This window comes from Cervus elaphus, chromosome 27, assembly GCF_910594005.1.
Source record: "Cervus elaphus chromosome 27, mCerEla1.1, whole genome shotgun sequence".
NCBI lineage: Eukaryota > Metazoa > Chordata > Mammalia > Artiodactyla > Cervidae > Cervus > Cervus elaphus.
In genome coordinates this window covers 38,231,484-38,254,286 of record NC_057841.1, presented here as the reverse complement: position 1 = coordinate 38,254,286, position 22,803 = coordinate 38,231,484, and the positions used below count along the sequence as shown (strand labels likewise).

Here is a 22,803-nt window from a genome sequence, read left to right as displayed (position 1 = left end):
TCTTTTTTCTGCTTAGTAAGCATTTCTTTTGTGTAGTTCTTTGGAAATGAAGTGGAATTACTTCCTGATTCTCTGTTAGAAAGAGGATGTTTAACCTCGAGAATTTAACCATATTTATTCTTCCTTAAGGACAAATTTACCCCTGCCCTCAACTTTCACTGTTTCTCTACCTGAAATTCTTTTTTCTCCCATAATTTGTCAATTACATTTTCCCCGAATTTTTCCTCCCAGTTTTATGAGACAATTGACACACAGCACTCTAAAAGATTAAGGTATTACTGCACCTGAAATTCTTTATCTTTGAGAAGACTACCTATCCCAAGATCTCAAGCCTCTTCATCCTAAGCCTTAGTGTGTTCTGGGGATTGTAGAAACTGAATTGAGTAAGAGGGGCCGTGAATGACAGGAAGGACACTCTGACCATTCCGACCTGTTTCCACACAGTTAAGGCCGTGGGTGTCTAGATTTCTCATTAGTGAACCACTGTGTTCCCAAATGGTGGGCGGTCAGTGAAGGGAATCAAGGGGAGTCATGAGACAGGGTTCCTTCTAACTAATTCACAACTGTGCTTTCCAGATTCAACACATGTTGTTATGGAGAATTCCCTGGCAGTCCAGTGGTTAGGACTTCACTCTTTCACTACCGAGGATGAAGGTTCAGTCTCTGATCAGGGAACTAAGATCCTGCAAGCCTCATGGTAGCAAAAAAAAAAAAAAAAAAAATTGCGGTATGCCTCAGGTATCAATTCTGTTTCTTAGTTTGACACTAATGAAAATTTAATACTAGAATACTTCCAGCAATCTCATTCATGATTGACTTTTATTCTTTATTTCGGGAGTGATTGTGCATTTTCATCATTTCATATGATTACATGAATATTTAGGCCTCCCAGTGGCACTAGTGGTAAAGAACCTACCTGATCTCTGGGTTGGGAAGGTTCCCTGGTGGAGGGCATGGCAACCCACTCCTGCATTCTTGCCTGGAAAACCCCATGGACGGAGGAGCCTGGTGAGCTATGGTCCACAGGGTCACAAAGAGTTGGACACCACTGAAGTGACTTGGCACGCACTTCTTACCTAGAAATCTCAGCTGTTTTACAAGCATCAGAGAAGAACTGGAAAGCACCAAACAGATGCTACTGCTGGACTGATCATGATCAAGACAGGCTCTCAACTGTAAACAAGTGGTTCTCTATTTTGTTTTCAACCAGTGCAAATCTTAGTTGTTATGACATCTTACAACACCATCCAATAAGAACAACAGATAAAAATAGGCTGCTATAATTGAAGCCAATAGTAGTACCAGGACACCTACCCTCTCCCCACTGCTTTGGCTGAGAAAGGGCTCCATGGAATGCCTAAAGCTCTGAGCAGCATGATTTCTAAATCACTACCCTAAACATCACTAGGGGCCTCCCTAGTGACTCAGACAGAAAAGAAGTTGCCTGAATGCAGGGGATCTGGGTTAGATCCTTGGGTCAGGAAGATCTCCTGGAGAAGGGAATGGCTACTCCACTGTAGTAATTTTGCCTGGAGAATTCTATGGGCCTAGCAGCTGGACGGTCACAGCTACAGTCCCTGGGGTCACAAAAAGTTGGACATGACTGAGTGACTAACACACACACGACATCACTAAAGGATGTTTGTGCGAACTACCCACTAAAGAAGAATATGAGAAAGGGCATCAAGAGGTCTCTCCGTAACTGGAATGCTTGAACTCTGACGTGGTGTTTTATTTTCAAGAATTCACTTGATTGGTGTTGTCTATACTTAGCACTCTTATCCCCTTCCTACTCCAACTACTGAGGAACTCCATTGGCCCGTGTGATCACCAAGACCCTAACTCTTCCTTATGTTCATTTTACACATCTTTACAAACATCCTTAAAATTTGTTTTCTTCTAATATCAGGATGTGACTTCCAGTTCTGACCATGTTAAGACTGTATCGACTATGGCTCATCTCTGCTGCTGATTACCATGAAAACTCTGGACAAAACACACAAAAATAATTAGCTGAGGACTCTTTAAAGTAAATGAAATCAGGCGGATTGCAGAGTGGAGTCAAAACTTGAAGGAGCAATGCATTTGAAAATGAGTTTTCCATTTTTTCTGCTCTTTTCTCTTGTGACTTTGCCCGAAGTGCAGAACTGTCCAGCAGTATTGATAGTTACTCTAAAACTCTTGCCTTTTTGCACAGAAGGACTGGGAAGGGGGCCTCTCTGGGGCAGAGAGTGAAGGAGAAATCCTGAAGAGCAGTGAGCTGGAGAAGAGGATGTCTCAAAATTGTATCAGAAACTAGACAAGACTCTGGCTTACCCTTGTGCTATATAGGCACATATAGACACATAGGCAGTCATGTCCGACCCTCTGCGGCCCCATGGACTGTAGCCCATCAGGCATCTCTGTCCAAGGGGATTCTCCAGGCAAGAGAATATGGAGTGGGTAGCCATTCCCTTCTCCAGGGGATCTTCCCAACCCAGGGATCAAACCCGGGTCTCCTACATTGCAGGCAGATTCTTTTTTAATTTTTAATTTATTTTTAATTGAAGGATAATTATAATATTGTGTTCATTTCTGCCATACATGTATGCGGATCAGCCATAGGTATACACATGTCCCCTCCCTTCTGAGCTTTCCTCCCACCTCCCACACCACCCCACCCCTCTGGGCTGTTCCAGAGCCCTGGCTTGAGCTCCCTAAGCCCTACAGTAAATTCCCACCAGCTATTTTACAAATGTTAGTGTATGTGTTTCCATTCTACTCTCTCCATTCATTCCACACTCTCCTTCCTGCCCATCCCCGTGTTCAGAAGTCTGTTCTCTATGTTGCAGGCAGGTTCTTTATTGTCTGAGCCACCAGGGAAGCTGCATATGCATGGGACAGACATAAAGCAGCAAAAGCTTTGGGGCTTGAATTAAGATTTAAACCACCAACCAGATCTCAGACTAACCTCTTAGAGATGGATGTGGTTGAAGGAGCATCAGCAAGGTCAGGAAACTGAACTGAGATTAGAACCACTGCCCACAGAAAGTGCATTTTTGGTTGTTATTCTAACAATCTGTTATTTGTTTATTCCCACATAGAACCACATTCCCCAGCCCCCCACCCCCACCCCTCCCCACACACGTATTGAGGAAGTTATTTGGAGTGAGCCACAGCCTGGGGCCTGGAATATGAAACCTGAGGCAGTCTTCTCCCTCCCTGTGGCTCAGTTATCTCAGACTCTTTGCAACCCTGTTGCCTGCACCCCACCAGGCTCCTCTGTCCATGGGATTCTCCAGGCAAGGATACTGGAGTGGGGTGCCATTTCCTCCTCCAGGGGGTCTTCCCGACCCAGGGATCGAACCTGTGTCTCCTGAATAGGCAGGCAGATTCTTTACCACTGAGCCACCAGGGAAGCCCCATGTTGTGCTTTAGGTATAGACCAGACAGAATTGGCATCTCCTTTTGGATACTGTATAAGGAAAGGGGACCAAGACACACCCAGGAGGGCTGGTGGGCAGGCTGGAAGATAAATTCTCTAAATAGTGGCACTTGCACCTCAATACCGGAGGGGCTCGGGGTTGGCTGAGAGTGTTGTGGGGTGGGGAAGGAGTTAATTTATTTGCAGATCACAGAGAGAAATGAAGGCAGCTCACGGACACTGGGTAACAGCAGGGTCAGTAGGTGTTGCTGTGTGTCTTTATTGTCGCATTGGGCAAGTAATAGAGGCATCATAGCCAAAAAGGGCCGCGGCGATTAGGCCCAGTATCCCGGCAACGATTCTGGAGCGATCTCCTCTCTCAACAAGTACAATAATGGAGGTGATCAGGTAGATGATGGCCGCTATGAGAGATCGGAAGAAATCAGTCCAAGGCCAGTGAATGAATTGTATCCTGGTGTGCAGGTCACATGTGTAGATTATAAAGAAGATGATCGCTAGGATCAATTCAATCAGCGACACAGAGATATAGCCTGATGTTGAGGCACCGTAGAGGGTCAGAATCACAAGGCACAATATAATCTCAACAAACAGAAGCATTCCCTTTTGGGTACACAAGAAGTTAGTGCAGCTGTTGCGCTGAAAATCTGCCATGGCAGGGCTGGAGTCCCCGGGGGCAGGGAGAGTCTGCTTGCAGGTTCAAGGCTGGTGCACACCAGCTGTCTTGCCAGCCGTCTAGAGAGTGATTTTCAAAACTTGTAAGCAGAAGCTAACTGGTCCAGTCACCTGCTGAAACAGTAATAGAGATAATAATAATGAATAACATCCTTTAGAGAATTTTAACAGGATTCATATCCACACAATTCAATAGTCAAAGAATCCAGAATATAATCCAAAATTACTTGGTAAGCAAAGGACCAGGAAAACACGACTAATTTTCAAGAGAAAAGAATCACCAGATGCCAACCCCAAGAAGACACATATGTTGAAATAATGAAGGAGACTTTAAAGCAGATACTATAATAAATTTCATGCATGTGTGTGCTTAGTCAGGTTCTACTCTGTGATTCCATGGATTGTAGCCCACCAGGGCTACAATTCCACAGGCTCCTCTGTCCGTGGAATTTTCCAGGCAAGAATACTGAAGTGGGTTGCCATTTTCTCTACCAGGGGATCTTCCTGATCCAGGGATTGAACCTGCATCTCTTGCTGTCTCCTACATTGACAGGCAGATTTCTTACCACTGAGACTTCACGAGGTAAAGGTAAACACATATGAGATAAAATAAATGGAATGCTAGGAGGTCTTAGCAAAGAAAATAAATTATAAAAAAAGGACAAAATTATATTAAAACATACATTCTCTGATATTTAAAATTACTAATGAACTCAAAAACAGAATGAAGATGACAAGTCAATGAACTTGAAGACAGATTAACAGAAATTCTCCAATCTGAAGAAAGAAGAGAAGATTAGAAAAACTGAATATGAGGAGTCAAGGGACTATATCACAAGTCTAACATTTGTAATAGAGTCCTATAAAGAAATTGGTTCAGAAAAATATATTTCAGGAAACAATGGCTGAAAACTCCAAATTGGTGAGAGACATTAACTTTCAGATTCAAGAATTTCACAGGACATAAAACAGAATAAACTCAAAGAAAACCACAACCCAGACACATTATAATCAAACTATTGTTAACTAAATGTCATGAGAAACACTGGGCTGGATGAAGAACCAGCTGGAATCAAGATTGCTGAGAGAAATATCAATAACCTCAGATATGCAGATGACACCACACTTGTGGCAGAAAGCAAAGAAGAACTAAAGAGCCTCTTGATGAAAGTGAAAGAGGAGAGTGAAAAAGTTGGCTTAAAACTCAACACTCAGAAAATGATCATGGCATCTGGTCCCATCATTTCATGGCAAACACATGGGGAAACAGTGGAAACAGTGGCAGACTTTATTTGGGGTGGAGCTCCATAATCACTGCAGATGGTAACTGCAGCCGTGAATTAAAAGACACTTGCTCCTTGGAAGAAAAGTTATGACCAACCTAAACAGCATATTAAAAAGCAGAGACAGTACTTTGCCAACAAAGGTCTGTCTAGTCAAGGCTATGGTTTTTCCAGTAGTCATGTATGGATGTGAGAGTTGGACTATAAAGAAAGCTGAGTGTCAAAGAATTGATGCTTTTGAACTGTGGTGTTGGAGAAGACTCTTGAGAGTCCCTTGGACTGCAAGGAGATCCAACCAGTCCATCCTAAAGGAGATCAGTCCTGAGTGTTCTTTGGAAGGACTGATGTTGAAGCTGAAAGTCCAATAATTTGGTCACCTGATGCAAGGAGCTGACTCATTGGAAAAGACCCTGATGCTGGGAAAGATTGAAGGCAGGAGGAGAAGGGGACACAGAGGATGAGATGGTTGGATGGCATCACTGACTCAAGGGACATGAGTTTGAGCAAGCTCTGGGAGCTGGCGATGGACAGGGAGACCTGGCATGCTGCAGTCCATGGGGTCGCAAAGAGTCAGACACGACTGAGCGACTGAACTGAATTGAAATATAAAAAAAGTCTTACAAGCAGCTAAGGAAAAATGATACATCATATACACATCATATTAAGTCCCCTACATTCGAACCTTCAAGTTGCGAACATTCGAAGATGCAAATGTACATTTGCATGTCCAGTTGCATAAGTTGGTTCAAGTGTCTGGTGTACACTGTCACGTGTGTGTAACCTCTAGAAGTGGTTGTGCTTTTGTGTACTGTATAGAGTCCAGTAGCACAGTATCTTTATTTCAGCTGAGCACCGACGAATTGATGCTTTTGAACTGTGGTGTTGGAGAAGACTCTTGAAAGTCCCTTGGATTGCAAGGAGATCCAACCAGTCAATTTTAAAGTAAGTCAATCCTGAATATTCATTGGAGGGACTGATGCTGAGGCTGAAGCTCCAATACTTTAGCCACCTGATGAGAAGAACCAACTCATTGGAAAAGACCCTGAGGCTGGGTAAGATTGAAGGCGGGAGGAAAAGGGGACAACAGAGGATGAGATGGTTGGATGGCATCACTGACTCAACAGACATGAGTTTGAGCAAGCTCTGGGAGATGGTAAGGACAAGGAAGCCTGGCATGCTACAGTCTATGGGGTCGCAAAGAGTTGGATACAACTGAGCGACTGAACAACAAGGTTGGTCATAGCTTTCCCTCCAAAGAACAAGTGTCTTTTAATTTCATGGCTGCAGTCACCGTCCACAGTAATTTTGGAGCCCAAGAAAATAAAATCTGTCACTGCTTTCACTTTTTCACATGTCTAAATCTAATTTTTCTGGTAACTACAGTAGTTTATATGTTTCTAAAAACAGAACTATTTGGCTTATGGAACAAGTTGAGAGCTATGTAGTGACTGAAACATATGCCCTCCAAAAACAAGATAATTTCACATTAGCAAAAGAGTAAAATTTTAGAATGGATTCTGTGATGGTAGTAGAAACAGTAGACTGAATGAAATTTGAAGTCCTGTATGAAAACTTGCTTGTGTTTTTTCCTTACTTTTTAGGACCTCTAGCCCGTTTCCTGGCCCTGTGTTCTCCAAAACTAATGTTCTCGTAAACACCAGAGGGACTGAGCATCAGAGTGATCCCTAATGCCAGAGTACACACTCCCACTCCCTAAATGCCAACCTAAATTCCAGAGGGAGCCAAGATCGACTTGATCTCTATTTCTGGGTCTTAGAATAGTGCAGAGTTTTGTTGGGTTGTTTTTAGTCCTAAGAAGGCAGCATTAGCTGCTGTTTCAATGGTGGAGAAAATAGCAACCTCTCTTTACTATTTATGACTGTCATTTCCCTGTCATGGGACTTTAAAAAAAACAAAATGAACACTACAAAACCAGAAAACAGTCCTCATTGTCTAAAGAAAGGGAAAACTATCTTTGTTGTGATTTGGTAGAAAAGTTGAATGATGAAAATGAAAAGTATGCTTCCTGCGTCTCAGATTTTTCATCTGGAATATGAAGATTTTGATAATGCCTGCCTCAGTTGTTGTGAAAAACAAAACGATAACCAATAAGAAATAATAAGCTGTAGAATTCTAAGCAAATGTCAGTTATTAATATTGCCTTTTATATGTACCTATAAGGTTTATCACATAAAGAATTTAATTTAATTGGAAAAGTTGATACTTTCAAATTCCTATTTTACTTTATGGAGAAAAGCAGCTAGCATTTTAGCAATTTTCATTCTTTCAGTTTTATTGAGATATACTTGACATATATCACTGTAAGTTTAAGGCATCATGATTTGACTTATACTACAAGCAAAGTATTTTTAAAAGTCCTTTAGCCTTTATACTAATTCCCCCGCTTTCTATTTTCAACAAGATGATTCAGTCTGTCCACATTATCTTCAGTGAAGCCATGTTCATTTAAAGGTATTTTAAGGATACAAAATATTCCCACAAATATACATGATACATCTTATCTTTTAAAGACTAAATTTGAAAAGCTGAAAATCTTTCCTCAGCTATTTCTAAAATACTTTGCCCCTAAATACAAGTCTTCAAGTTCTCAGAATTCATATCCAATCTTCATTACAGCTCAACATGTATATACATATTTTCTATTTCAGATAAGGTCAGTTAGAATATATTTTTATTGTGTAATCTAGCTCTTTTAGTCTACACAAAGGATATTTTTACACACTCTGCACACAGTGTTTGTGCTTTTTGAAATGTGTGAGACTGACAAAAGTAATTAGTACATAATAAATTTTATTCTAAAAGAATTCGATTAGCACAGATTATACCAATAATTTAAAGATGTTTAGTGAACTTCAACTTCATCCTTTTTAACATCATGTATCAATAGGAACCAGACTGTTCATAGAAGCTACATGGAAATTTTTTTTTTTTTTTTTCATTTCTCCAATGGAATTCCCTGGTGGTCCAGTGGTTAGGACTCTGCAGTCTCACTGCTGAGGGCCGGGGTTCAATCCCTGGGCATGGAACAAAGATCCCACAAGGTGAGTAGTGTGGCCAAAAATAATAATAAATAAAATAAAAAGTTCTCCAAATCAGCTTGCCTATTTGGAATTAATTTTGATTGGGATTTTCTTTCAAAATATGAAGTATAGAAAATTTTCAATTATTTGATTATCTCAATTGCTTGCACTCTAAATAAACTGGAGTTTTGTGTATTTTTCATTAAATAGGCAGTTGGGAAAGGGAAAATGCGTTCATAATGACTAAGAACTAGCATTTGTGAAATATAAAAACACAATAATTAATAAGTGGATTGTTCATTTCATTATTTAGTTTCTCACTATTAAAATCTAATGACTAGATTTTCAAATTGAAGCATCCTAAAAGATTAAAAAATTAATGAAAAATGCCTTTTGTATTTTTTCACGGTTGAGAAACAGACATAGCTATTTCACTAAGATAGTAAGATTTATTAATTTTAAACTTCATACATTATATGAAATATAATGTCAGAGAAAGGTGTTGGGTGAATTTACTAATAATAATTAAAATTTATAATTTTAATGAATATTTATTTATAAATGTTTATTAAGTCCTTACTAAGTGCCTTGTACCTCTATAGAATTTTATTTGATTATCTTTTTTAAATTATCATAACCCTCTGATGTATCTCCATTGTATAGATAAAGTCATTGAGCCTCAGAACATGAATTAACTTATCAGGAAGCTAGTATATGACAGAAACAAATTTTGAACAAGGTCTCTGACTTTGTAGTCTGTTAATTTGCATGTGTTTCTATGTATTTCTGAGTGTGCGTCTGTCTTAATATACAAGTAATGACTCTGTACCATTTTCACTGTATTAAAAGAAGAAGCTAGGAAAATTTTTTTCTCTAGTATAAGAGACCAAATTATTATATAATTTTTAAGGGTTTTCAAAAACATATGGTTATTCTAAAAACAAAACAAAAACATATGGTTATTCTAGGAGGTAGGTAATGGTATCTCATTATTGTTTTAATTTTCAACTTCTTAATGACATAAGATATTGAGCATCTTTTCATATGCTTATTTGCTATCTATATCTTCTTTAGTGAGTTGTCCATTGAGGTCTTTTGCCAATTATTTAAAAGTCAGGTTGTTCATTTTCTAGTTGTTGAGCTTTGTGTTCTTTGTATATTTTGGACAACAGTCTTTTATCAGATATTTTGAAAAATATTTGCAAATATTTTCTTCCATTCTGTAACATGTCTGCTCATTCTGTTGACATTGTGTTTCTCAGGGTAGAAGTTCTTAATTTTAACAAATCCAACTTATCAGTTATTCATTTCATGCATCATGACTTTGGTGTCATCATAATATCTAAAAAGTTTTTACATATTCAAGATTATGGGTTTTCTCCTATGTTAACTTCTAGGAATTTTACAGTTTGCATTTTGCACTTTATGTCTGTGATCCATTGTGAGTTAACTTTTATGAAAAGTATAAGGTCTCTGTCCAAATCAATTTTTTTGCATGTAGATGTCCAATTGTTCCAGTACCATTTGTTTAAAAGACAGTCATTGCTCCATCTCATTGACTTTGGTTTTTTGTCAAAGATCAGTTGACTATGTGAGTGTTTTTCTGGGCTCTTTCTTCTGTTCCATTGATCTATTTTTTTATTCTTCCACCAATACTAAACTGTCTTGATTATTTTAGCTTTATAGTAAGTCTTTACTGGTACTTTAGACCAGTAACATTTAATGTCATTATTATTATTTTAGGAGTTGAATGTGCCAGTTTTTGTTTTATGTTCATTCTCTCTTTTTTGCTTCTGTGTTCTTTTTCCTGTTTTCCAGTGGGTTATTTGAACCATTTTACAATTTCATTGTTATGTATCTATGGTTTGTTTGCATAAATCACCTTGTATACTTTTTTAAGTATGACATTTTATATATGTAGAACTTATCACAGTTTGCTGGTGTTGACAATTTATCAGTTTAAATAAAGTATAGAAACCATGCTCCTATTTGTAGCCCTTTAATCCAAATAAAACAGGGATCTCTGTCTTATAGTTGCAAGAAGGTAAATTCTGCCAACAACTCTTCCAACAGTCCTTGGAAGAGGACTCCAAGACTCAGATGAGACTCAGTCCAGCCAATAGGCTCATTTCGTTTCAGCCTGATGAGCTCTGAGTAGAGGAACCAGCTAGCCTGTACCTGGACTCCTGACCTACAACCACTGTGAGATAAATTCAGTGTTGCTTTAAACTGCTACATTTGTGTGCCTGGGTTACACAGTAATAAAAAAACCAATACACAGTTTCTGCTTTCCAGCTTCATTAGAGGGAACTAGAACAACTTTGAGTCTAGGCCTAATTTTGTCCTACTACTGGTGCAAACCCTATCTGTTCAATCTCTGTGAATGAGGAGATTTTCCATTCCAGCTGATGGAAATGGAACCAAAGCCATTTCATCAATGGATTAACTCCAGGGATTATTCCTTTTCATCCTTTTGGTGGTTCTTTCTCCAGTGTCAGTTAATTTCTTCACATGAATATCTTAATCAGCATTCAGCTGAAGATTCCAAAAGGAATCTCTTCAGGTTCTAGGAAATGAAGCTTCCTGAGATGCCCAGCTTCATCTCCGTGACTTGGGCAGGCCAGTGAGCCCTGCCTGGCTTCCTTCTCCTGAAACCATAGCCTGAAAATTCCAGGTAAGTTGGGACAGTCACAGGGCTCATCTTCCTCGTTTCCTATTTGGCATCCATCACTGTCCTTTTTTACCTGTGTATAAGATCTTGAAAACATCATTTCATATACTTTTTCTGGTTTTACAGTTGGTTCAGATGAGAAGATAAATCTGCTTCTTGCAATTCCACCTTGTCTGGAAGCAAAATTCCAGCCCCATGCGCAATACTTTTATTTTTAAAAAATATTTATTTGGCTGCGTCTGGTCTTAGTTGCAGCAGGCAGGATCTTTGCTGTGGCCGGTGAGATCATTCACTGTGGCCTGTGGGCTCAGTAGTAGCGTGCAAGAGCTTAGTGGCCCTGGTGCTGAGGGATCTTAGTTCTCCAACCAAGAATCAAATCCATGTCCTCTGAATTGGAAGAGGGGACTCTTAACCATTGGACCACCTTGGAAGGCCCTGATACTGTGCACTTTTAAATCTTCTTGCCTTTGCTCATTGTGTTCTCTCTTCTAGGTCATCCATGGTGAACTCCTTGTCATGTTCCAAGGACAGGCCAAATGTTATCTTCTCTATGCATTCTAATCCCAAACTCTAGGAAAAAGTAACCTTCCCCTCCTTTGTTCTCTCACTGTATCATATTTCTACTATAAAATGCATTATACTATAACCAAATTGCTTGGTCAGGTGTCTGACTTTCCTGTTGGGATGTGAAAGGAAACAGTTTTTATTCAATGGACACAGCATGTATCCCAACAAAACAGACCCATGCTAGAATTGGGACTACCATGATGAAAAGGTATATTCCTTACTGTTAAGGAATTCATAGCTTAGGGAGAGGACATCCTATTAGGTCAATAAACAATCACAATGCCATAAGAGAACTGTGAGTATAAGAAGCTATGTGCATAGGAAGAAACATCACAAAACAGAGGAGTCAGTCAAAGCATCACAGAAGTGTTATCCCTCCATCTGAAGGTTGAAGTAATCTGTAAGTAAAAGGCTGTTCAAAAACATTCTACACTGAGTAAGCAATGGGTCAAAATACAGGGAGATGTAGAGAACATGGTGTGTTTGGATAAGGACAAATAGCTTTAGCATGACTGTTTTCTTTCTCTACTTGCATTTGGAAATCTTCAGAAAGAGCAAATCAAAGCCACTTTCAGTTCAGTCGTTCAGTCATGTCCAACTCTTTGCAACTCCATGGACTGTAGCACGCCAGGCTTCCTTGTGCATCACCAACTCCTAGAGCTTGCTCAAACTTATGTCCATCGAGTCGGTGATACCATCCAACCATCTTATCCTCTGTCATCCCCTTCTCCTCCTGCCTCCAATCTTTCCCAGCATCAGGGTCTTTCCAGTGAATTGAGTGCCTATTGTATGCCATGGGCTTCCCCAGGGGCTCAGCAGTAAAGAATCTGCCTGCAATGCAAGAGACATGGGTTTGATCTGTGGGTCAGGAAGATCCCCCGGAGAAGGAAACGGCAACTCATTTCAGTTTTCTTGCCTGGAAATCCCATAGACAAAGGACTCTGGCAGGCTACAGTCCATGGTATCACAACAGAGTCAGACACGACTGAGCACATGGTGTTTCTATGTATTGTACCCCATGCTCCTCTCAATTCTTGGGCTCTAAATAATGAACAAGCAGAGGTCCATTCCTGTTGCAATGTAACTAATGAATGGCCCACATCAAGTGCTGTGTTGCCAAATACAGAATGTATATGTAGGATAAAATAGCATCCAGTTATCTCACCAAGGCCTGTCAAGTAGGTCCATGAAGCAGAAATTCCAGGTTGAATTTTTTTCAGCACACTATTAGTCCACGTCTCATCACTAGTAGGAGCCTGGTAGGCTGCAGTCCATGGGGTCGCGAAGAGTCGGACACGACTGAGAGACTTCACTTTCACTTTTCACTTTCATGCATTGGAGAAGGAAATGGCAACCCACTCCAGTGTTCTTGCCTGAAGAATCGCAGGGATGAGGGAGCCTGGTGGGCTGCCGTCTATGGGGTCGCACAGAGTCGGACACGACTGAAGCGACTTAGCAGCAGCAGCAGCAGGAGCATCACTAGTAGCCTCAGCATCTACCCTGGGGTCAGAGAATACAAACTCATGCCGATATTGGCTGCATCAGCACCCAGGAATGAAGGGCAGAGGAAGGAAGAAAAGAGGAAGGAAGGCAAGTCTGCTGCCCTCGAAGGCACTTAAAACATTTTTTCAACCTCCTGTTGAAATACAAATAACATGAATAGTTTTTGTTTTATCCATGCCACTCTTTTCATTGGTTCATTACATTTAATACCGGCCTAGAGTAATATTGAACAGATTGTGTTTCACATCCCTGAAACTTCTATCTCTAGAGACCTGTATTCATGGAAAGTGGGTTTCTCATGGGAAGTTATTTGCAATTTTGATAAGCAACATGGTTTAGTCCATCTAAAACAAACAAATCTAGAAGAATAAGGTGTTGGGGGGGGGGTGATTAGGGCCTGGGAATCTGTGGGGCCCTGTTACCAAAGAATTGCTGTTTAAAAAAAAAAAAAGAATCGCTGTTTTCTGAGCATTGCACATGTGTTTCAAAGAGATCTCAAGAATTTGTAGATCGCTTTTAAAAGGAAAAGAGTTTGATACTGACGTTCTGCCCTGATCTCACCGTGGTTTTTTTTTTTTTTTTTTTTTTTGGTGTAATGTGTTCTTCCTCAAAAGGGCAGAATCCAGGCCTGATGCAGTGTGAGAGAAGGGGTTAGTCTGTTTTATAAACTGTTAGAGAGATTTAAAAAATAGGCAATCTAATTGACTCATACATGGCTCACAGCCATATAAATGCTTGCAAAATTGCTTCTTGCGCATTCATAGTGACCACAGAAAAGCAGAAGTAAAATGGAAGCAAGTGAGATGGGGACTCTTAGGAAATCTTTAACAGGACTTTGAAACTTTTATTAAACCTTTGGTCAAACCTTGTATAGAATTGTCCTTTGGAAAACTAAATGCATTTTGATGAGCATACCTCAAGCCAACAGTCACATACTTTGCAAAATAGTACCTCTTTGGTGTTAAATTTCATTTTCTATAAATACATTGTCTTTTAGAACAAACTTCTAGAGAAATAAATTTTTTTCCTAAGAAAAACTGTGGCTAGCTACATCATTACTAGGAGATTTGTAACCTCCTTTAAACATGTTACTAAAATAAAAGCTGACATGATTGAGTTTGCTGTTTACATTTAATTAAAGGAATTGCTTAAAGTAAAATATATTTGGGTGTTTATTTAAACCATTAACATACACATACGTAACTTTCTCTTGGTTCACATTTAACAAAGATTTTCTTTCCCTAACTTCTTCAAGACTCTGCCTTATATGATTGGCTTTTTTTTTTTTTTTTTAATGATTGGCTTTACCTGTGATTATTTCCAGGTTCTCCTAATGCTCTGCTGAAACTTGCCTTATATCTTCACTCAGTATAATTTGTTTTTTTTCTTGACATCATACTCCAAAATATAGTCTCATCTCTATGTGCTTTACTTTTACTAATCAATTACAGGTAATCATCTGAAATATAATACCATCTGTTTGCAGTTTCAATCTCTAAATTGGTTGGTCAGTCACCAGGATGTAAGGAATTCATTTCAAATGTGTAAGAATTCATTTTAAAAGCCTAAGTTGTCATAATGATCCAAGCATAGTTACTCAGCATGTTCTTTGTTATGAACAATGATCTCCACAGTTACCAAAGACATTTTTCAGACATCCACTTGAATTTTTAAACTAACTTTATAATTTGTTTCATTACTCTCTTTGCTATTTTTTTTAAATATGAATTCACTAGAACTTTATGATATCATTTTGAGTCAAAATGAAAGATTGAATTTCTTTTAGAAACTAACAGCTAAGATTCATTTTTTTTTTAACTTTTTTTCTTGCTGTACTATGTGGCTTGTAGGCTTTTAGTTCCTTGACCAAGGACTGAACCTGGGCCCTTGGCAGTGAAAGCACAAGAGTTCCAATCACTGGACCGCCAGGGAATTCCCTAAGATTCATTATTAACGATATTTTTTCTTTTTGGCTTCTGGTTGATTTAGTTATGAAAGACTTTTAAACACTTTGTGTATGTGTGTATATAACCTACTAGACTATGACACCCACTAATAAGAGTTAAACCATTCTAAAGGAATATGAGTTTTAAGTATTTAATTCCTTTTGATGCACTCTTTGAAATTATACATAAAGTGTGTGTGTGTGTGTATATATATATATACATATATATATATATAGTTTCTGCCCTGGCCTCAACTTCAGAAAATTTGCCCTTTATCCTATCCCATAGCTAGTTCCAATCATTTGAAATTTCCTATGGGTCTCATGAAATATTTTGGACATTTTCCAGATCAAAAATCTTCTCAATCATTCTCACAGAATTTAACGATTACCATGAAACTATGTGGGAAAAGGGAAGCTCCCACATTTAAATTACTGCCACTGTCCTGTCCTCTTTCTCCTAGTGTTTGTGGCTTCAAACAGAGAGGCACAGGTCAAATGAAGTTTGGGGGAAATAACACACTTCTAAACCCAAAGAAAGCCTGGGGGGCAGAGCCATAGTCATGACTAATTTAGCCACCACCACCATATTTTTTATCTTTCCTTTAGGAGAGCGAACAAATAAAGAAAGAAGCTTATGTCCAACACATCTAGACAAAGAGTAGATGTGAATCAATTTAACTCCTACATTGCTGACCTCTTAGCTTCCAAACCACTGGCTTCTTGGCAGAATGATTCGTTTTCTCCTCCACTTCCAAGTTTACACTTACTGGCCTAGCTTCACCCTGGAACAGAAAGCCTGCCACTTAAGTTTAGTGGGTGAGCCCTTTACCTCTGTTGACAGAACTCCACAGGGCAGGCCAGGCAAATGAATATGCTTGTTGCTAGGACACCAGACTGTTGCCAAGGCAGCGGGCCCCTACTGTTTGCTATTCTCCTATCCACTAGCACTACACCTGTTCCTTAAGAAATATGCCTGTTTTCCTTCATTATAAAGCAAACACTTAGTGGGAAATAACACAGTTGCATCGCTGGAACTTCTCTGTAGTTTTCCAGGAGGAATGAAATGCACCAAATACATTTTAATGTGTGGAAGAGGAATTCACATCTCTCCATTAACACTGAAGTCTGCATATGTTAATACCTCCAAGGATGTAAGGCAACAATCATATTCTGAGGCCACCCTGACATTTGCCCCCTATGTGCTCATGGAGTGACTCTCTCTTCATGGATTTTTTGCAGACTGCACACAATGGCCTCCTATGCAACTCACCACTCCACCCCCACCCACCTACTAGCATCTTGTTGTCACCAAAATTGCCATCTTGCTGTCTATGACTGCTAACCAGGGCTGGGACCAGGTACTAAGCAACAAAATTTAGGGAGCCCCTTCACTTTCAGGGACATGCAGGGGCCCTGCTGCCAACATCTACCCAAAGATGGTAAATACCTGAATCAAGGGTACTGAGATTTGTGCCAAGAAGCAGTCTCCTGTTACTGATGAAATGTTGAATTCCAAGGGTTCTTAATCTGTTAGTGCAGTTTTGTTTTGCTTTGTTTTTCTAAACAACAGAAACATTTTGTATTGGGGTATAGCCAATTAACAGTGTTGTGGTAGTTTCAGGTGAATAGGGAAGGGGTTCAGCCATACATATACATGTATTCATTCTCCCCCAAACCCCCTCCCATCCAGGCTACCACATAACATTGAGCAGAGTTCCATGTGCTATACAATAGGTCTTTGTTGGTCATCCATTTTAAATATAGCAGTGTGTACATGACCTTCCCAAAGTCCCTAACTATTTATTCCTTCCCCCCAGCAACCGTAAGTTTGTTTTCTAAGTCTGTGAATCTCTTTCTGTTTTTTAAGTAAATTCATTTGTATCATTTCTTTTTAGATTCCACATATAAGGGACATCATATGTATGGTATTTCTCCTTCTTTGTCTGACTTACTTCACTCAGTATGACCCTCTCTAGGGCCATCCATGTGACTGCAAGTGGCATTATTTCATTATTTTTAATGGCTGAGTAATATTCCATTGTATATATGTGGCACACCTTTATCCTTTCCTCTGTCGATGGATATTTAGGTTGCTTCCACGTCTTGGCCATCGTAAATAGTTCTCAGTGCGGTTTTTACTCCCTCCTTTGTTGTCTCCCCAGTACTCTAAGATTGGAGATAAGTCTATGGGAACCGAATTAGAGAACTGACTTGACAGACACCACCTTCTGAGAACCGCCCCTCTCCCACAACACTGACTATCCTAGCAGGATTCTTGGTCCTCCCTATAAACAGACTTCTATGGCCCAGAACTGCTTCTTGAAACACGCGTGCATATTCACCTTGGACTCTAGGTAAATAAGGTTCCAGTTCAAGATGAAACATAGCACATAATTTCCATTTTCTGGAAAACAGTTTTACTTGATACAGTATCTATCTAATGTGGCCTTAAAAACTGTTGAGTATTAGGATTTGTATTAGATAACTGAGAGTTTGACCCAATTAAGAAGATTATATGGGAACACATGTAAACCCATGGCTGATTCATGTCAATGTATGGCAAAACCACTACAATATTGTAAAGTAATTAGCCTCCAACTAATAAAAATAAATTAAAAAAAAAAGAAGATTATATAACCAGACAGGTTGGGCTCCAAAGACATGACGACTCCCTGTAGTGCCAAAATTATTTAGGAGAGAAGTGATTCTTCTTTCAAAGGATCTCTGCAGCCCCTGATAACAGAACTCAAAGAGTTGGCCTTCTTTCTCAGTCAGTCATCTTGCCAGTGTTTTATTTCTGGAGGCTCTTTTAGCTTTTCTTACACCTGCTTCTAGCAGGGGCAAAACTTGCCTGAAGGCATCTGGACTCCTTTCCCAATATGAATAAGAGGTCCTGCACAGGTCAAGGAGGTTACAGAAAAGGGAGCCGACATTCCTTATGATAAGGGTTTATGATCTGAGTGGTTAATGCTGCTCCATCTGATTTTGACTTGACCCCAAGTTGTTACCTCTCATGTCAGCTACTTACTTGAACAAGACCACCCAAACCCAAGACAGTCTAATTTAGGTCCTCACTATCTCTTGCCTCTATGCCACTGCCTCCAGTGTGTCTCATGCTGATGTAACGACATTATGACCAGATAACCTCCCCTTCTCAAAAGCATGAACTGAGTCCCTAGTGCAGACACAACAAGCTATGGCCCATGGGATACATCCAGCTGCCTGTTTTTGTATGGTTTTTGAACTAAGAACGGTTTTTACACGTGTATTCATGCATTCAGGCTTCCCAGGTGGCATTAGCAATAAATGCAGGAGACATAAGAGACTTGAGTTAGATCTCTGGGTTGGGAAGATCCCCTGGATGAGCGTGTGGCAACTCACTTCAGTATTCTTGCCTGGAGAATCCTCATGAACAGAGGAGCCTGGCGGGCTACAGTCCATAAGGTTCCAAAGAGTCAGACACAACTGAGCATGCATGTATTCATGCATTTGTTCATAGGGCATGCTCACTTTGAACCTCAATGCAGTAAAATGTGATCCCCCCACAAAGAATTTCATATGGCAGGCCTATATACAAAAAATAATAATAATTTTTATTATAATTTGAACTTCATTATGCAAATTTGATTTCTCTCTTACTGTGTAAGTTCATGCCTTATATCTATGATTTTGCCCTTGACCTGCTGAAACATTTGCTATCTGGATCTTTACAGACAAAATTTGCTGACCTAGGCCTTAAGTACTTTCACTTCAGTTCAGTTCAGTTGCTCAGTCGTGTCTGACTCTTTGCGACCCCATGAATCGCAGCACACCAGGCCTCCCTATCCATCACCAGTTCCCGGAGTCTACCCAAACCCATGTCCATTGAGTCGGTGATGCCATCCAGCCATCTCATCCTCTGTGGTCCCCTTCTCCTCCTGCCTCCAATCCCTCCCAGCATTAGGGTCTTTTCCAATGAGTCAACCCTTCACATGAGGTGGCCAAAGTATTGGAGTTTCAGCTTCAACATCAGTCCTTCCAATGAACACTCAGGACTGATCTCCCCTAGGATGGACTGGTTGGATCTCCTTGCAGTCCAAGGGACTCTCAAAAGTCTTCTCCAACACCACAGTGCAAAAGCATCAATTCTTCGGCGCTCAGCCCTCTTCACCGTCCAACTCTCACATCCATACATGACTACTGGAAAAACCATAGCCTTGACTAGACAGACCTTTGTTGGCAAAGTAATGTCTCTGCTTTTAAATATGCTATCTAGGTTGGTCATAACTTTCCTTTTGAGAAGTAAGCATCTTTTAATTTCATGGCTGCAGTCACCACCTGCAGTGATTTTGGAGCCCCCAAAAATAAAGTCTGACACTGTTTCCACTGTTTCCCCATCTATTTCCCATGAAGTGATGGGACCAGATGCCATGATCTTAGTTTTCTGAATGTTGAGTTTTAAGCCAACTCTTTCACTCTCCTCCTTCACTTTCATCAAGAGGTTTTTTAGTTCCTCTTCATTTTCTGCCATAAGGGTGGTGTTGTCTGCATATCTGAGGTTAATTGATATTTCTCCCGGCAATCTTGATTCCAGCTTGTGCTTCTTCCAGCCCAGTGTTTCTCATGATGTACTCTGCATATAAGTTAAGTAAGCAGGGTGACAATATTCAGCCTTGACGTAAGCACATTCAGAGTCACTCAAATCTGTAGCCTGGGGCACAAGAACCAGCAAGACCGTCCCTTAGACTCTATAGTCTCACCCTGGATCCCAACACTTACTTTCATTGACCTACTTATTGTTTCCTATTTTCCTGCCTGTTTTCCTTGTGCTGTTCTCTTCTCCTGGAATGTCCATCACCTTCCATCCCTTGATATGAAAGTCTTCCCCCTTTTATGAGGTCTTTCGAGATTTCCATTGTCTGATTATATATTCTCCTTGTCTATTCCCCTCTTGCACAATGTATGTAAGTATAATCAGCCCTCAGCTATTTAGGGTAATAGGACTAGATGTGTGTTGGGGGCAAGGAGTACAATCTGTAATAGTCAAAATACAGTTTGAAGTGGAGTAGTGTAAGCATATTTGGCTATGATTACATCTTGTGTGCAGAGAGCACATTTATTACTTGCCTCTCCAGCAATCATTCACCCAACTTCTAACCACAGTCTGATTTCCAGCCTCAGGTCACATGATCTGAGAACAGCTCTACCCTCTTAGAGTCTTTTTTTAAAAAATTAATTAATTTATTTATTTATTTTACTTTACAACATTGTATTGGTTTTGCCATACATTGACTTGAATCTGCCATGGGTGTACATGTGTTCCCCATCCTGAACCCCCCTCCCACCTTCCTCCCCATCTTAGAGTCTCAAGGAAAGTATATGACCTTGGCTTAAACCAGTCGGAGCATTACATTTCCTTTGCCAAAGTGGTCAGTGTGCACATGTGACCTCGGCTGATCCAGGGTGGATCTTGGGACCTTTCCTTGGCATTTGTGGAAATATGAAGTAGAAATAGGCAGCCCCAGGCAACCATCTTGTAACTAGGATGGAAGAATCTTCTGAGAATGAAGTCAGGATAAAGGAAACAAGAGTCCGAGTTGGAGAGAGAAAATTAGAAAGCTAATAACATTTTTTGGAGTCCTATATCCAGCCACTCCTGTATTCTTACCTGGAGAATCCCATGGACAGAGAAGCCTGGTAGGCTACACTCCATAGGGCTGCAAAGAGTCGGACATGACTGAAGTGACTTAGCATGCATACACACATCCAGCCACATCTGAAACTAGACCTTAAGTTTAGCTAGCCATGCAAGATTTTGTTTGTTTAACTAGTTTGGGTGGGGATTTCTGTCACTAAGAACCATAATATCCTGAGAAAAGAATACATTTATCAGTCTGTAAATATCATTCAAAAACACGGCAAGAGGAACTTCCCTGGTGGTCTAGTGGCTAAGACTCCACCCTCCCAATGCAGGGGTTGGGTTTGATCCCTGGTCAAGGAACTATTAATAGATCCCATATGTCACGACTAAAAATCCTGAATGCTACAACTAAGACCCAGCACAGCCAAATAAATAAATATTTTAAAAATTATTGCAAGGATCCAAACACAGTTGTCTGGATGAGAACATACTATTAAGTACATCATGCAGGGTACTGGCTGTGGTGCTGAGTGCTTCCACTCTTCTATTACTAACATTCTCTTCTCCACTAAGCAAACCTGGGGCTCATGCAAGAGGTTGAAAAATAAATTCATTTTTTTTTAAATCTAAAAACAAAGTCATCGTCTGACCCCCATTCCACATGAAATTCAGGATAACATTTATCTATATGTGAACTGGGAAAGGATAGATTGCTGCTAAGTTGACCACGTGGCAAGCGTTGTAGTTCCTAACAATATAAAGAGATTTTCACAGATTCACCCTTATTTTTATGCTTTTTAAGTATAAACACACACATCTATTGAGTATGTATATATGTCTATGTATATTTACTATGTTTGCTCTCAAAATTGGATTAATCCACTGCTAACTTATTGAGAATTAATTCTATTATATGGAACTGGCCACAGGTAGAGGGCATATGGGAATCATTTTTAAAACCCTTGAAACTAGAACTTGTGGACTTCCCTGGTGGTCCAATGGTTAAGAATCCACTTGCTAACACAGGGGACTTGGGTTCTATCCTGGTCTGGGAAGATACCACATGCCATGGGTCAACTAAGCCCGTGCAAGAGAAGTCACCACAACAAGAAGCCCACTCACAGCAGCGAAGATCCAGTGCAACCAAAAATAAATAATTAATTAAAAACAAAACAGACAAAAAAAACCCTAAAACTTGTTCTTCTACTCATAATAGAATAATAGAGACTAGATTAACCCTCCCACTTTAAAGAGTCAGGAAGCTGTTTAAAATATATATAACCACGTGTCTCCAGACACTGGACAACAGGCAGCGCAGTACAGCAGTCCCTGGGATAAGAGAACAAATGAACCGAAAGCCCAGTAATGAACCCCACCCTACCAACAGGCCCTAAGGCAGGGAGGAGAAGGACACATCAAGCCCAGTAGGTCCTTGGGTTGAAGAGTCAGAACTGAGAACTGGGAGACAGAGCAACTGAAACTAGTGGGGCAAAGCTTCAGAGGAGAGAGCTACACAGAGAGAGGCCATTGCTGTCAGAGATTCGGATAGGCCCTCTTGAATTTAAGTCCGAAGATAAGAGAATGAATGAGACTGAGGAAAGAGCCACAGGAAAGGGGTAGGAGGAAAATTCCCTAAAGGATTATCTGCCCATGGCTAAGAGCGGTTCACGTTCCCACCAGTGCCGGGTCAAGTCCCCAGAAGGTCACTGTCTTCAGTAGTGAGGTCAGGTTTAGCCCTAGATTCAAGGCTGTTCTGACAGATCAATGAGCATCTGAGGCAGGGGGTGGGAGAGTGAGATTTATTGCAAATGGGCACAAAATGACATTTTTTGGAGTGATGCTAATTTTCGAAAACTGGATTGTGGTGATGACCGCACAACTGTGTTAATTTACTAAGTATCATTGAAATGTGCATGTTGAGTGGGAATGTTTTATCCCATATACATCACATCTCAATAAAGGTATTAACAAACATCCAAAAGACAACCAAACAACCAAAAGGCCACACACACTCTGTAGACACCCCTATAATCCTGAGGTCATCTTCAAATATCTTATAATTTGTGCTATGATT

At 40.1% G+C, this 22,803-nt stretch overlaps 1 protein-coding gene across 1 annotated transcript; it reads right to left on the bottom strand.

Moving 5' to 3' along the window:
- Positions 1-3,682: 3,682 nt before the first annotated feature.
- On the bottom strand, positions 3,683-4,075 carry LOC122684748 (proteolipid protein 2-like). Its single transcript, XM_043889058.1, has one exon. It carries the CDS (start codon positions 4,073-4,075, stop codon positions 3,683-3,685), a length of 393 nt encoding a protein of 130 aa, XP_043744993.1.
- Positions 4,076-22,803: the final 18,728 nt, after the last annotated feature.